This window comes from Bos indicus x Bos taurus, chromosome 9 (genome assembly GCF_003369695.1).
Source record: "Bos indicus x Bos taurus breed Angus x Brahman F1 hybrid chromosome 9, Bos_hybrid_MaternalHap_v2.0, whole genome shotgun sequence".
Taxonomy (NCBI): domain Eukaryota; kingdom Metazoa; phylum Chordata; class Mammalia; order Artiodactyla; family Bovidae; genus Bos; species Bos indicus x Bos taurus.
Window position 1 is genome coordinate 9,384,076 of NC_040084.1, and position 12,062 is coordinate 9,396,137.

The 12,062-nt window shown below is 44.6% G+C and overlaps 1 protein-coding gene across 2 annotated transcripts in view; it reads left to right on the top strand.

Annotated features, from left to right (window-relative positions):
• The window catches only part of COL19A1 (collagen type XIX alpha 1 chain), a 445,397-nt gene that overhangs the window by 411,496 nt on the left and 21,839 nt on the right, over positions 1-12,062 (top strand). For both annotated transcript variants that reach the window (XM_027550856.1, XM_027550857.1), the window contains 4 exons: positions 4,687-4,722; positions 4,858-4,902; positions 7,709-7,879; positions 9,627-9,693. In XM_027550856.1, coding sequence (XP_027406657.1) covers positions 4,687-4,722; positions 4,858-4,902; positions 7,709-7,879; positions 9,627-9,693 — 319 coding nt within the window. The remainder of the gene's footprint in view (positions 1-4,686; positions 4,723-4,857; positions 4,903-7,708; positions 7,880-9,626; positions 9,694-12,062) is intronic.

The window sequence follows — 12,062 nt, forward strand, 5'->3', positions numbered from 1 at the left end:
TAGGTCTAATGTTCTCAGCGGAGTGAAAAATGAAATGGCCTGTCATATCCTGAAATAAGCAGACTCGCAGATTTAACACCTGTGTGTGGAGCTACAGTAGAAAGAGGCTCTGTCTCCACGTTCCCTCCTTTATCTGTGGACTTGTTCTTACACCTTCGTTAATCACTGCCAAAAACATTACCCACTCATGTCCTAAAATAGCTTTTGGCTACTGAGACATAATATTGATGTGACGTTGTAACAGTCATTCCGATTGATTCAGTTCAAGTCAACATATACTCAGCTCATCCCTGCTATGTGCTAAGGGTGTGCTGGGCCCTGAGGGAGGGGAGGCATAGAGGAATAAACAGGGTGCTCTTTATAGAAGTCCCTGCTCCCTCTGCTTGTTTCTGTGTCATGGACTGGGTGGGAGTGGGCTACTGTTAGGAGAGGGGGGCTGAAGGTGACAAAACAGCACAGAATTCAGGGGGCTGATCAGTCTCTGTGAAACCTCAGGGTTGGGGCATCCCCTGGCCACCATCTCCCCAGAGAAGCAACGTGAAAAAAACAGGAAGTATATGCAGTTTAAAGTCAGGGAGATCTGGGTTTGCGATATGACGCCAAGGGTTTGTGAGTCTATGAGGTCACATGACATGGTGCGATGTCCAGTGCCTGCCATGGAAGACGGTCCATTAACATTAGTCTCAATCTCTACCTCCTCTCCCCTGCCTTTTACCAACTCCCCATCCCAGCCCCTGTAAGGCACTCTCATATGCCATCACATTCCCAGGGAGTTATGCAAAAAACAATTTATTCAGTCAGTGAATGCTTCTTGAGCACCTAGGACATGCCAGGCACTGTTGTGGGTGCCTGCAGCTCCTTGGATTTGTACTCTAGTGTAGGGATACGAACCAGAAACAAACACACATGATTCAGGTAGAAGACAGCCTAAGCAGGGTAAAGCCCTGGAGTAGCATTTCAATAGGGCAGTCAAACAGCATTCAGCATTGGAGCAAACCCTGTATGGTAGGAGAGCTCAAGCCATGGGGAAGTCAAGTAGACAGCAGAGGTGGGGACAGGGGACATTGTTTCAAGCAAAAGGAAAGGCTAGCAGAACCTTCTGTGTTGAAGGAAGGGCAGAAGGCACAAAGTCAAGAGTTGAGGTGAGCTGAAGGAGAGCAGGAAAGACACAGAGGGAGAGGCAGGCAGTGGCCAGACTGTGAGGAACTTCTGAGTCAGGGATGGAGTTTGGGTTTCATTTGAAGTCTGACGGAGACCCATTGGAGCATTTGTAGTGGGTAGGGAAATGACTAGACTGCATTTTCAAGTACCACTCTAACTCCTGCCTAGAGAGCTGACCATAGGGAGCAGGGTGGAAGCAGACAGAACCTTGAAGAAGCATTGCCATGATGTGTCTTGAAGGCAGAGCCATCACTACTTGCTGATGGACCAGATGCAGTGTGTGAGAAAGAGACACAGCAAAGCTGTGGTTTGCAGTCTGAGCAACCTGGTCAGTGTGGTACATTTGGTGAGACAGGAAATACGGGAGATGGATGAATTTGGAAGGAAAAACTAGGAGTTCTCTGCTCTAAAATGTTCATCTTGAAGCACTAGTAGACTGCCAAGTGGAAATGTCAAGTAAGCGATGGATATATTCTTCTGGAATCAATGGAGAGGCCAGGACTGCAGAGACTGATTTGGGTCTTTCAGCCTGAGCCTGGATGAAATGAGGACACTGTGAACTGGGAAGAGAACAGAGCCGTTAGGAGAGGCTCTGGCCGAAGGACCAAGAAGGGGCAGCCAGTGAGAAGAGAAGAAGGCCAGGCAAAGGAGAGTTCCTGTATGTCGAGGGAGCCAAGTGTTTAAGAGAATGGAGAGGAAACCATATGGAAGAGTATCAAGGGAGCTTAAAATTCTCCCCTGGGTTTGGAAATGTAGGCGTCACTGGGAGAGAGAGTACAGCATGGTGGTATCGTGATAAGAATGACCTGCTTGAGAACTTTCCTGGTGGTCTAGTGGTGAAGAATCTGCCTGCCAATGCAGGAGACATGGCTTCCATCCTTGATCTGGGAAGATTCCACATGCCACAGAGCAACTAAGCCCACGCACCACATCTACTGAGCCCACGCTGTGAGCCACAACTACCTCACCCGCATGCCTCGGTCCCGTGCTCCGCAGCAGTAGAAGCCACTGCAATGAGAAGCCTGTGCACTGCTACCAGTGAACATCCACACACAGCAGCAGAGATCCATTCATAAAAGAATGAAAAGTGAAAGTCTCCCAGTCGTGTCTGACCCTTTGCAACCCCGTGGACTATACAGTCCATGGACTTCTCCAGGCCAGAATACTGGAGTGGGTAGCCTTTCCCTTCTCCAGGGGATCTTCCCAACCCAGAGATCAAACCCAAGTCTCTTGCCTTGCAGGTGGACTCTTTACCAGCTAAGCCACCAGGGAAACCCAAGAATACTGGAGTGGGTAGCCTTTCCCTTCTCCAGGGGATCTTCCCAACCCAGAAATCGACCCAGGTCTCCTGCATTGCAGGCAGCTTCTTTACCAGCTAAGCCACAAATATAAAAAAAAGAATGACTCTGTTGAAAGGGGACATTGGAAGATACAAGAAAGTGGGCTCTGAGTCAGGAGAGAAGACTCACAAGTAGAAACTGGTCTTCACAAGGAACAGGGCAGAACCTCCTTCTTAAGAGGAGCGAGGAGCAGAAGTCAGAGTTCTCATGAGCACAGGTAGGTGGGGCTGGAGGCAGAACAGTGAGTGGGTCCCTTACTGCTGTTTTCTCCATGAAGGATGCAAGTCATCACTGACCATGAGGAACGGGCTGGCAATGCTGGTAACGCTGGAGGTCTCATGAGACAGGAAAATATGTGCAGGCACTTTTGAGAAGGAGGAGCCAAGTTGAGAAATACCGAGGGGTTGCTTGGGGGCTGCTGCCACAGGTACAGGTCAGAACACCTGAGCAAGGGCCCCCTTCCTCTTCAGCCTCAGGCCAGTGCTCAGAGGCAGGCATGTGGGAGATGGACACCTGAGTTAGAAAGAAGAGTAGGGGTCTTTCGGATAAGTGAAATGAAAGGGAGAAAGGTAAATCCATTGAGGTTTTTGTAAAAATTTCTGAAACTGGGACCTTCCCCGCCCCCCACTGGTGATAAAGAACAAGTTAATAACATCTTCACAGAGAAAAGAGATGGGCTTCCCTGATGGCTCAGTGGTAAAGAACCTGCCTGCAATGCAGAAGACCCGGGTTTGATCCCTGGGTTGGGAAGATCCCCTGAAGGAGGGCATGACAACCCACTCCAGTGTTCTTGCCTGGAGAATCCCATGGACAGAGGAGCCTGGCGGGCTACAGTCCATAGGGTCACACACAGTTGGCCACGACTGAAGCAACGAAGCAGCAGTAGCAGAGAAAAGAGAACACATATGACAGTCACTAATGAATTATAAAAGACAAAAAATTATCTATAAGTTTGTTCATTTTCTTGTATTGTTACCAAAACATGAATTACACTTTTACAGCAGGTTTATCTTCTCTTATTCAAATGACATGGTTGTTTCTTTCACATCCTCTCCTTAACCAGCTTTATCTTTTGCTTGTGTTTCTGGATGGCATAATTCCTTAGAACTTGATGCTTCTGGCAACATGGTCCTAGTTAAAGTGCTCTTAAAGTGCTCTAGGTAATTCCCAGGATGTTCAGGGAGGTTGGGGGACTGGGCTGGGTTCCCAACCCAGTGTGATTACAGCAGTGAAAACACCTCTTGTCAGAAGAGCCATCCTTGTAGACTCTGTCCCAGCCCAGCGAAAGTCTCCCAGGCTTTGCAGAGGAGGGAGTCCATGTGCCTGCCTGCTGCCTAGAAATCACTTCCTCACCTTGGTCTCCCTCTTCAAATCAAATCTCAGAGACAAACCTGCTGTGGGGCTCTCAGCATCTGATGTGACCCTGAGTGCTTTCCCTCCTTATACCTACCAGCTGGGGCTTCTCCTGGGCTCACGAATCTTCAAGCAGGACGAGGCTTTATTATCAACTATGAAACTGCCTTGTAGAGTTTGAGAAGCTTCCAGTTTAATAAGAAGAAACCAGTATTTAATACTCTCAGAAAGCACAATTACATGTTTCTCACTGTCCTTTCCTATTTTCCAACTGAAAAATAGCAGTTGTCTCTGGCTGACAGTTTATTTCATAGCAGGATCAGGCTCTAGCCATGTTATGAAATTTCTCAAGCAGCAACAGAGGCCATTTACTGAGAATGACTGTCTTTGGTAGGAAAATTGTTGAAAGTGAACAATGAATATCGTATACTGGCCACCCAGCACCATGGGAAGCCTTCTTATTTCTCAGAATGGACCTAATGGAATAAGTGAGGAGAACAACCCTGGTGACTGTTTATAGTGAGCTAGGCCTTTTCTGTTATTTCCCTAAATCCCTAGTTGTAAGGCCATTATTTATCCCTGCTTTGTGAGTGGATAAGCTGATGGTATTACGGTTAAGTAAATTGCCTGAAGTAAATGGAACTTGTAAGTTATAGAGTCAGAATTTAAACTTGGGGCTAATTCTGTTGATTTTGTTTTCTATTTCACCACACTGCCTCACCAAAATCTCAGTGGAGATATGATACTGTCCTTGAAACTTTACCCTTTTGTTGCATTTAATTATTCCTGTTAATGCAGAATCAGAAATACTGACCATTATTTGTCTTTACAGGGAATAAATGGGAAAGATGGATTACCAGGTGTTCAGGTATGGAACATGTCATTGGAAATAAATGTTCTAATACAAAACTACATCCAGATCACCTGCCAGAATTCCTGGTGGAGTAGATTGATGAGGAATCTTGGCATGCAGTGATTTTTAGTGCTGACATTTGTTTTTCAGGGCATCATGGGTAAGCCTGGAGAGAGAGGCCCCAAAGGAGAACGGGTATGTACGCTCCTACTATGACTGTTAAGTCTGTCTCCACAATTGCCCCATCATTCAAATTATATTTTTAGACCCACTAGAAATCTCTTGATATGAAAAGCCTTAGGGTGTACAGGAACCAAGATCTCTGCCAGGCATAAAACAGGGCCATTCAAGGACCCAGCTGTAGGCAATACGGCAGATACGCCTACCTGCTTGGCCTTTATTCCCAACTATGTCTGGTTTGTGATCCCAGTTTGGAAAGCTCCTATGAGCCTCCTGTGTCAGACACATGACCCACTGTAACCATCACCCGTGTGCTTTTCGCCTAGAGTAGGGTTTCTCCACCTCAGCATTGTTGATGTTTGGGAGCAATAATTCTTTGTCGTAGGTGCCCGTCCCGCGCTTTGTTAAGATGTTTAGCAGCATGCCTGGCCTCCACCCACTAGACGCTGTACCATCAGCCTCACCGTGCATTTTCACATGCCTCCCAGGGAACAGAGGTGTCGTTGAGACCACCCCCTCCCCCAGTCTGGGGGAGTAATACTTGGTTGAGCAAGGGGCTGGGGTCGGAGGTAGAGAAAGACATATAGAGCTACTAGTAATGCCAGTTCTGGTGTGTGCGTTTAGTGTCGTTGTTTTGGTTGTTGATATCAGTATTGCAACTTCCCATTATTTTCTCTAAGAAACCTTAATGTTTTCTACTAGAATTGGATTTATTACTCAGCCACAGGTTCCTTGAGCATTGTTATTTAGGGGTTCTAGTGAGGGCTTGTGTGCATGTGTGTTGGGGGTGGGGCATGTTCTTACGTACTGGTGTCTGTTTTACTTATCATTACACAAATAATCTGGCTTCCCTGGTGGCTCAGTGGTAAATAATCTGCCTGCAATGTAGGAGACCTGGGTTTGATCCCTAGGTTGGGAAGACCCCTTGCAGAAGGAAATGGCAACTCACTCCAGTATTCTTGCCTGGGAAATCCCATGGACAGAGGAGCCTGGCAGGTCACATGGGGTCACAAGGGTTCCATGGGGTCACAAAGAGTCAGACATGACTTGATTGTTGAACCACCACCAGCACCACACAAATAATCCATGATAACTGAAGGAAATACTAAAATAGAGAAACCATAAAGAAAAAAGAAGAAAGTCTACCTTATGTCACTATACAGAGATAAGCACTGTTGATATTTTGGACCTATTTCCATCTCACTGTTATACATAAGGTAGTATACACATTTGCTTAATGCATCGATGCAGGTGAGCATATACTTTAAAAAAAAATGGGTTCATACTGTTTGGTAAATGACTTTTTTCACCTAACATATGATGACCATCTTTCCATGTCAGTAAACCTAGATCCACATGGACCTTTTAGTGGCTCTATGTTATTCCAGTATTTGGATATACCTTTTCCAAGGTATTTAGACAATACCTGGCCCCTTTTCCTGGGATATTTAGGTTCTTTCTAGTTTTCATAATAAACTTACTATAATGTACCTAAAGTATAAATAATTTTAATTGTGTTTATTTTGCACATACTCAAGGTGTGCTAGTAGTTCTTCTGTTTCTTTTTTTTTTTTTGTCTTAATCATCTCAGATATTTTTCCAAATGTGACCCAGGTTGACATACATGTAGGAGACATATTTTTATAACTAAGGCAGTAGAATTTAAATTAGGTCCAAATGATTTTCTTCTTTGTACATGGCTTCTTTCTATATCTCTTCATTTAGGATCAGATAGATCTCAGTAACTATTCATTCACTTCATTATTTTTTTAAATCAGGAAAAATAGAGTTTGGACTTTTGCAGAAGAATCACAAATAGAAGAATAACACAGTCAAATACGGGGCAGGTCAATGCACCGATCTCTCATATTCAGTGTGATCATCACCTCCTGGAGCTGTGGGACTAATATTTGAAATATGGAAACTGAAATATCTGCCAACATACATACATATTCATTCATTTATAGTCCATCTCTCTCTCTCTCCCTCTCCCTCTTTCATACTCTCATGCACAAACTTATATGGTAGTAAACGCCTTGCAAGAAAAAGTCAGCATTAAAGAAGCTTCTCAGATTCAAGCACATCTAATTTGTTATGGCATCTCATTCAATGAATTTTTTTATAGTTCATCTACATTATTGAATAAATGATCTCAGTAATGACCTTCCACCCCAGTCACCTGCTTTGAACATTCCCAAAGGCTGTTTTTTCTCACCTTCCTCAGTCATGTCCTTTTAGGACATAGAATGCACTCGCACATGTACACACACACACACACACACACACACACACACACACACAGGTAAAACATGAGTGCAGAAACCAACCCACAGAAACTAACAAAGACCAAACATACAGGAGAAAGCATAAAAAGAATAAAGTACCTGATTTAGGAGAGATTCTGAGCATCCTGAAGCTTTTCCAAATGGACGCTTTCAGTGATGAAATCTTCTTAGCCATCTTCCTCTGTTATCGCAAAGGAGACCCAGGCCTGAAGTGGCAGCGCCACTCTGGACTTTCAGAAATGTCATCACTCTGGACTGACGACCGGGTGCGAGTAAGCTCATCACCGACTTTGAACTAGTGCTTTCTGAGTGCCAGTGCCGCTCTAGGCACTCCAGGGAGTTAACTCACTTCTCAGCATCATCTATTCAGTGGACACTGCTAATAGCCCCCCTTTAGGGAGAGGAAGCAAGCAGGGTGCAAGGAGTTTAATCCACTTACCGAAGGCTCCACAGCTAACACATGCCAGTATGAATCCAGAGCCTTTGCTAACATGGTTCTAGAAGAGATCATTCTAATTCATTTTTTCCCTTAACAGGGTGATCAGGGAATCCCAGGAGACCGAGGCCCACAAGGTGAACAAGGAAAACCAGGCCTTCAAGGGATCAAGGGAGCCATCGGCCCTGTGGGGCCCCCAGGAAACAAGGGCTCCCCAGGATCCCCTGGGCACCAGGGCCCTCCAGGCCTCCCCGGCCTCCCTGGCTCCCCGGTAAGTGGGCAGAGAGCTCCTGGAGCTCCTGGCTGGGACTGCAAGTCATAAACCTTTCCAGATAAAGTGAACCTAAGCTGGCCTCTACAAGCGCAGCAATCATGTTATTTATTTCAAGTGATGTGCCAGGTTCCATGCTGAGTACTCACTGAACATTCCCTCCTTAGATCCTCACAACTAACCTGAGAGGACAGGTGACCTCTCCTTCCACGTTCACAAATGCAGAAGCCGAACTTTGACCTGTCCAGGGTCACAGTGATCTAGAGGTCAGACAGACCCAGCTCTGATGGACTCCAGGGCCTTGCCTTCAAATACAATCGATGATGTCCCCTACACTACACAGAAAACACACATCTATTTATGTTAAAACTCCATTTTGTTGACTGTCAGAATCTGCCCTGAGTGGTGCTTTGAAGTGGAAACCCATTGGCCCAAGAGAGTATCTGGCTAAGGAGGCCCGTGTCTTTATAAGCATCCTCAGGAGGTGGTGGGCAGCCATCCTGCAGAGGAACTGAATCAGAATATGTCCTTGTCAGGAAGAAAGGGGGGCGGTCCTAGTGTGAGGCCAGAGAATGAAGGACATGCTGTCCCCTGATAAACAGCTAAGTCCAGAGATTGGGCTGAACTGGGCATTCCCACAATACTCTGGTTCACCCACTCTTGCTACGCTATGCTTGAATCAAGCCTGTGCAATGAACTCTCAGTGCTGTGCCAATATGTGGTATTAGATGCATTCATTCAAACAGTGAAAATAAAATATTCTGAAATTAGAACTATTCTGTTCCACAGAAGCTATCACTCTGTGTGAACCCATCATATTGTCTTTAAAGCCACACATGTATCCCTGGATAGTAACCACCAAATACAAAGAAGAGGAACAACATACTTTGAACCCTTAACCACTGTGAAAAATGATAGCTCCCTTTTAAAACTATCAAGGAACTGAAATAAAACATTACTATTATAAATGTTAAATGCTATTATAAATGTTAGGTTCTTGGTCAGTCATGTAGATTTATTTGTAAAGGGGTTAAAAATCAAGTGGCATCATCTACCTACTTCCCTTACCAGACTCCACAGCATTTTCTATCAAGAAAATTTCAGACTTCCAGATATCCATCAGTTAAGGGTCCACCTGCCAAAGCAGGAAACACTGGTTTAATCCCTGGTCCGGGAAGATCCCACATGCCACGAAGCAACAGAACCCATGCCCCACAACTTGTGACCGTGTGCCACAGCTGCCGAAGCCTGTCTACCCTAGGGCTCATGCTCTGCACCAAAAGAAGCTACCAGTGAGAAGCCCGAGCACCACAACTCGAGAGCAGTCCCCAGTTGACACAAATAGAGAAAGGCCACGCAAAGCCGTAAAGACCCAGTGTGGCCAAAAATAAATAAGTAAAAATGTTAAAAAGAAAAGAAAATTGCTTAATACAGGTTTGCCTGCAGTGTGTAAATTGCAAAATAAACTTGACCATGAAGTGGGTAAAACTTAGTAAGCTTTAGCTCATGAATGAAACATGTTAAAGAATCAGCCCAGTTAGAGTGCTCATCCTTTGAAGACACATAATAGAATTGGTTAGATATTGACTTTACCAGAATCCAGGGATTATTACAAAGGACAAAACTATTTTGCTAGATCAATGGATCTCTATAGATGTTTCCAGCATGCATGCCAACCTACTACTTCTGTTCTTTATTCATTTGTGCTAGGTTCTGTATTAACAGACTTTTTCTTCCTCTTCTTTAGGCTGATGTGGTTTCATTTGAAGAAATAAAGAAGTATATTAATCAAGAAGTTCTGAGGATTTTTGAAGGTGAGATTTGCGGAGTACCCATTTCTGCATTGTCCCCGCTTCCTCCTCCCCCTCTGCTGTTGACAGTCTCTCCAGCAACGTTTGTCCAAAGATGCTGTGCACCATCCGCCTTAAGAGGTGGCCTGTCCTAGGATGGGGCAGCTCAGATAGGAGCTTCTTACTCACATGGGGCTAAGTTTGCCTCCCTGTAGGTTCTCTCCTTATTCCTGGTCTGTAGCCACCACAAGGACAGAACCTTCTCTTCACACGACAGCCCCCTGAGTGAGCACCCACAGCACCCCTCCTTAATCTTCTCCTCCATGGAGCAAACATGTCCAGTTCCCCCATGCCATCGCCCTGGAGGAACGGCCCTCATTCCCCAGGAGTATTGTGACCAGGCAGAGGACCAGGCTCAGTGAACCATAGCCACCAGCCCTGTTTACCTGCCTCTCTCTGCTGTTACAGCCACAAGCTAAGAAGCGCTTTTACCTTTTTGGCAGGTGGAAGGATATGTTTGCTTTCGTGCTAAGTCGCTTCAGTCATGTCCGACTCTTTGCGACCCTATAGACTGTAGCCTGCCAGGCTCCTCTCTCCATAGGATTTCCCAGGAGTGGGTTGCCATTATCTCCTGCAGCGATCTTCCCAACCCAGGGATCAAACCTTTGTCTCTTGTCTCCTGCGTTGGCAGGCGGGTTCTTTACCATTAGTGCCACCTGGGAAGCCCGTGGAAGGAGGATACATTTCTAAATGTTTTTTTAAATCAAAATAATATTTCATGACATGCGAAGTGATCAGAAATTCAAATCTGTGTCCATAAATAGTGTCATAGGAGTGCAGTCACACTCCTTTCTTTATGTATTTTCTCTGCTCGCTTTCATGCTGGACAGCAGGGTTAAGTATATGACAGGGACTGTGTAGCCTGCCAAGCCTCAAATATTTACTTTGTGACCCTTCTCCAAGAAAGCTTTCTGACCCCTGGTTTAGACACTTCAATAATGCAGCCTAAGATAGTGTTCCTAAAAAAAAAAAGTATCTGTATCACACTGTTGGTTCATTTTGACTTTTAAGTGAGCTAACAAGCCTCCATCCACCTTATAGAAACTTTAAAAAAATTGAATGTTTCTCATGCTTTGTGTTCATTTTTTAAATGTGTGTGATTTTTGCCTATTTTTACTCAACTTCAAGTGATTCTCGTGTATACGTTGTTCCAACCTGAAAATATCTTTTGGAATCTGGTCTTGTTGTAGGGCATTTGCCTGACTCTCATAACTTTGTGTCATCTCTAAATTTCATAGGCATGTCACAATTTTTGTTAGAAATGTTGAGTTAAAAGGATTAGGTCTGAACACCATTGAGTTCCTCCTGTCCATTCATAAAGCATCAATTTAATCTATTTTAGCAAGCTCTGAATCCAAATAGTTGTCTTAAAATCTAATCCATATTTCTTTATTTACAAAGATATTACATAATTTTGTCAAATGATTTGCAAAAATCAAGATCATTCCCCTCAACTATGAGCTTAATAAGGTGGGAATTGTCTTTAGAAAATAAATCCTCATCAGTTCATGATTCCTGCTTCTTTTGCACAGCATCCTTTCTTTGCTAAGCTAAACATGCATTGTTGACTTTTCCAGCGAGTAAGATTACAAGATACCCCAAGTTCATCTTAAGGCTTTCACTGCCAGCATGGAGTTACTCTCTCCAGGAAGCCTGATTATTTTAAGCAGAAATTAGTAAGACAGAACAAAATGTCAGCACTTCAGTAAACATCATCGTATTTCACATGAGCACTAGAGAGAGAGCAGAGTAGCCCAGGGACTTAGGTCGCTTCAGTGACAAAATAGAAAAAAAAAAAAAAAAAAACAGTTTTTTCAATGGTCATGAATTCATGCTGCTGATTACAACTTAGAGGGTTTCCTCAGTGCCAGTCATCCTTGGCCATCTGCTCATGCAAAAGCATGGGTTCTAGAAAAAACTGATGGACTATTAGGAGTGGATGATGGGATTGCCAACCATGAGCTTTATTGAAGGTAGTCTAGTTGGTGTTTTTTTTTTTTTTAATTGAAGGACCCTCAACTTCAGTGTCATGCAGTCTCGTTCTGATCAGATTCCCCAGAAGAAACACTTGCATTACCTGCCTGGCTGCTACCATCTGGGGAGCAGGGTAGGAGGCTCCTGCTGGGGCCTCAGCTCCAAGCATTGCAGCTTCCATCTCTTCTCCTTGTTCTCAGTCTGGAAGCCTGGGTCTCAACACAGTCTGCGGTCTTCCGTGCAGAGATGGTCTGTTTATGCTCTTCAGATAATAAACCTTCAGGCTGGAATTGGGAAGGGGCAGTGAGCCAGCTGCACAAGCAGAGAAAGGGATTTTAAGACCATTTCCTAAACAGGCT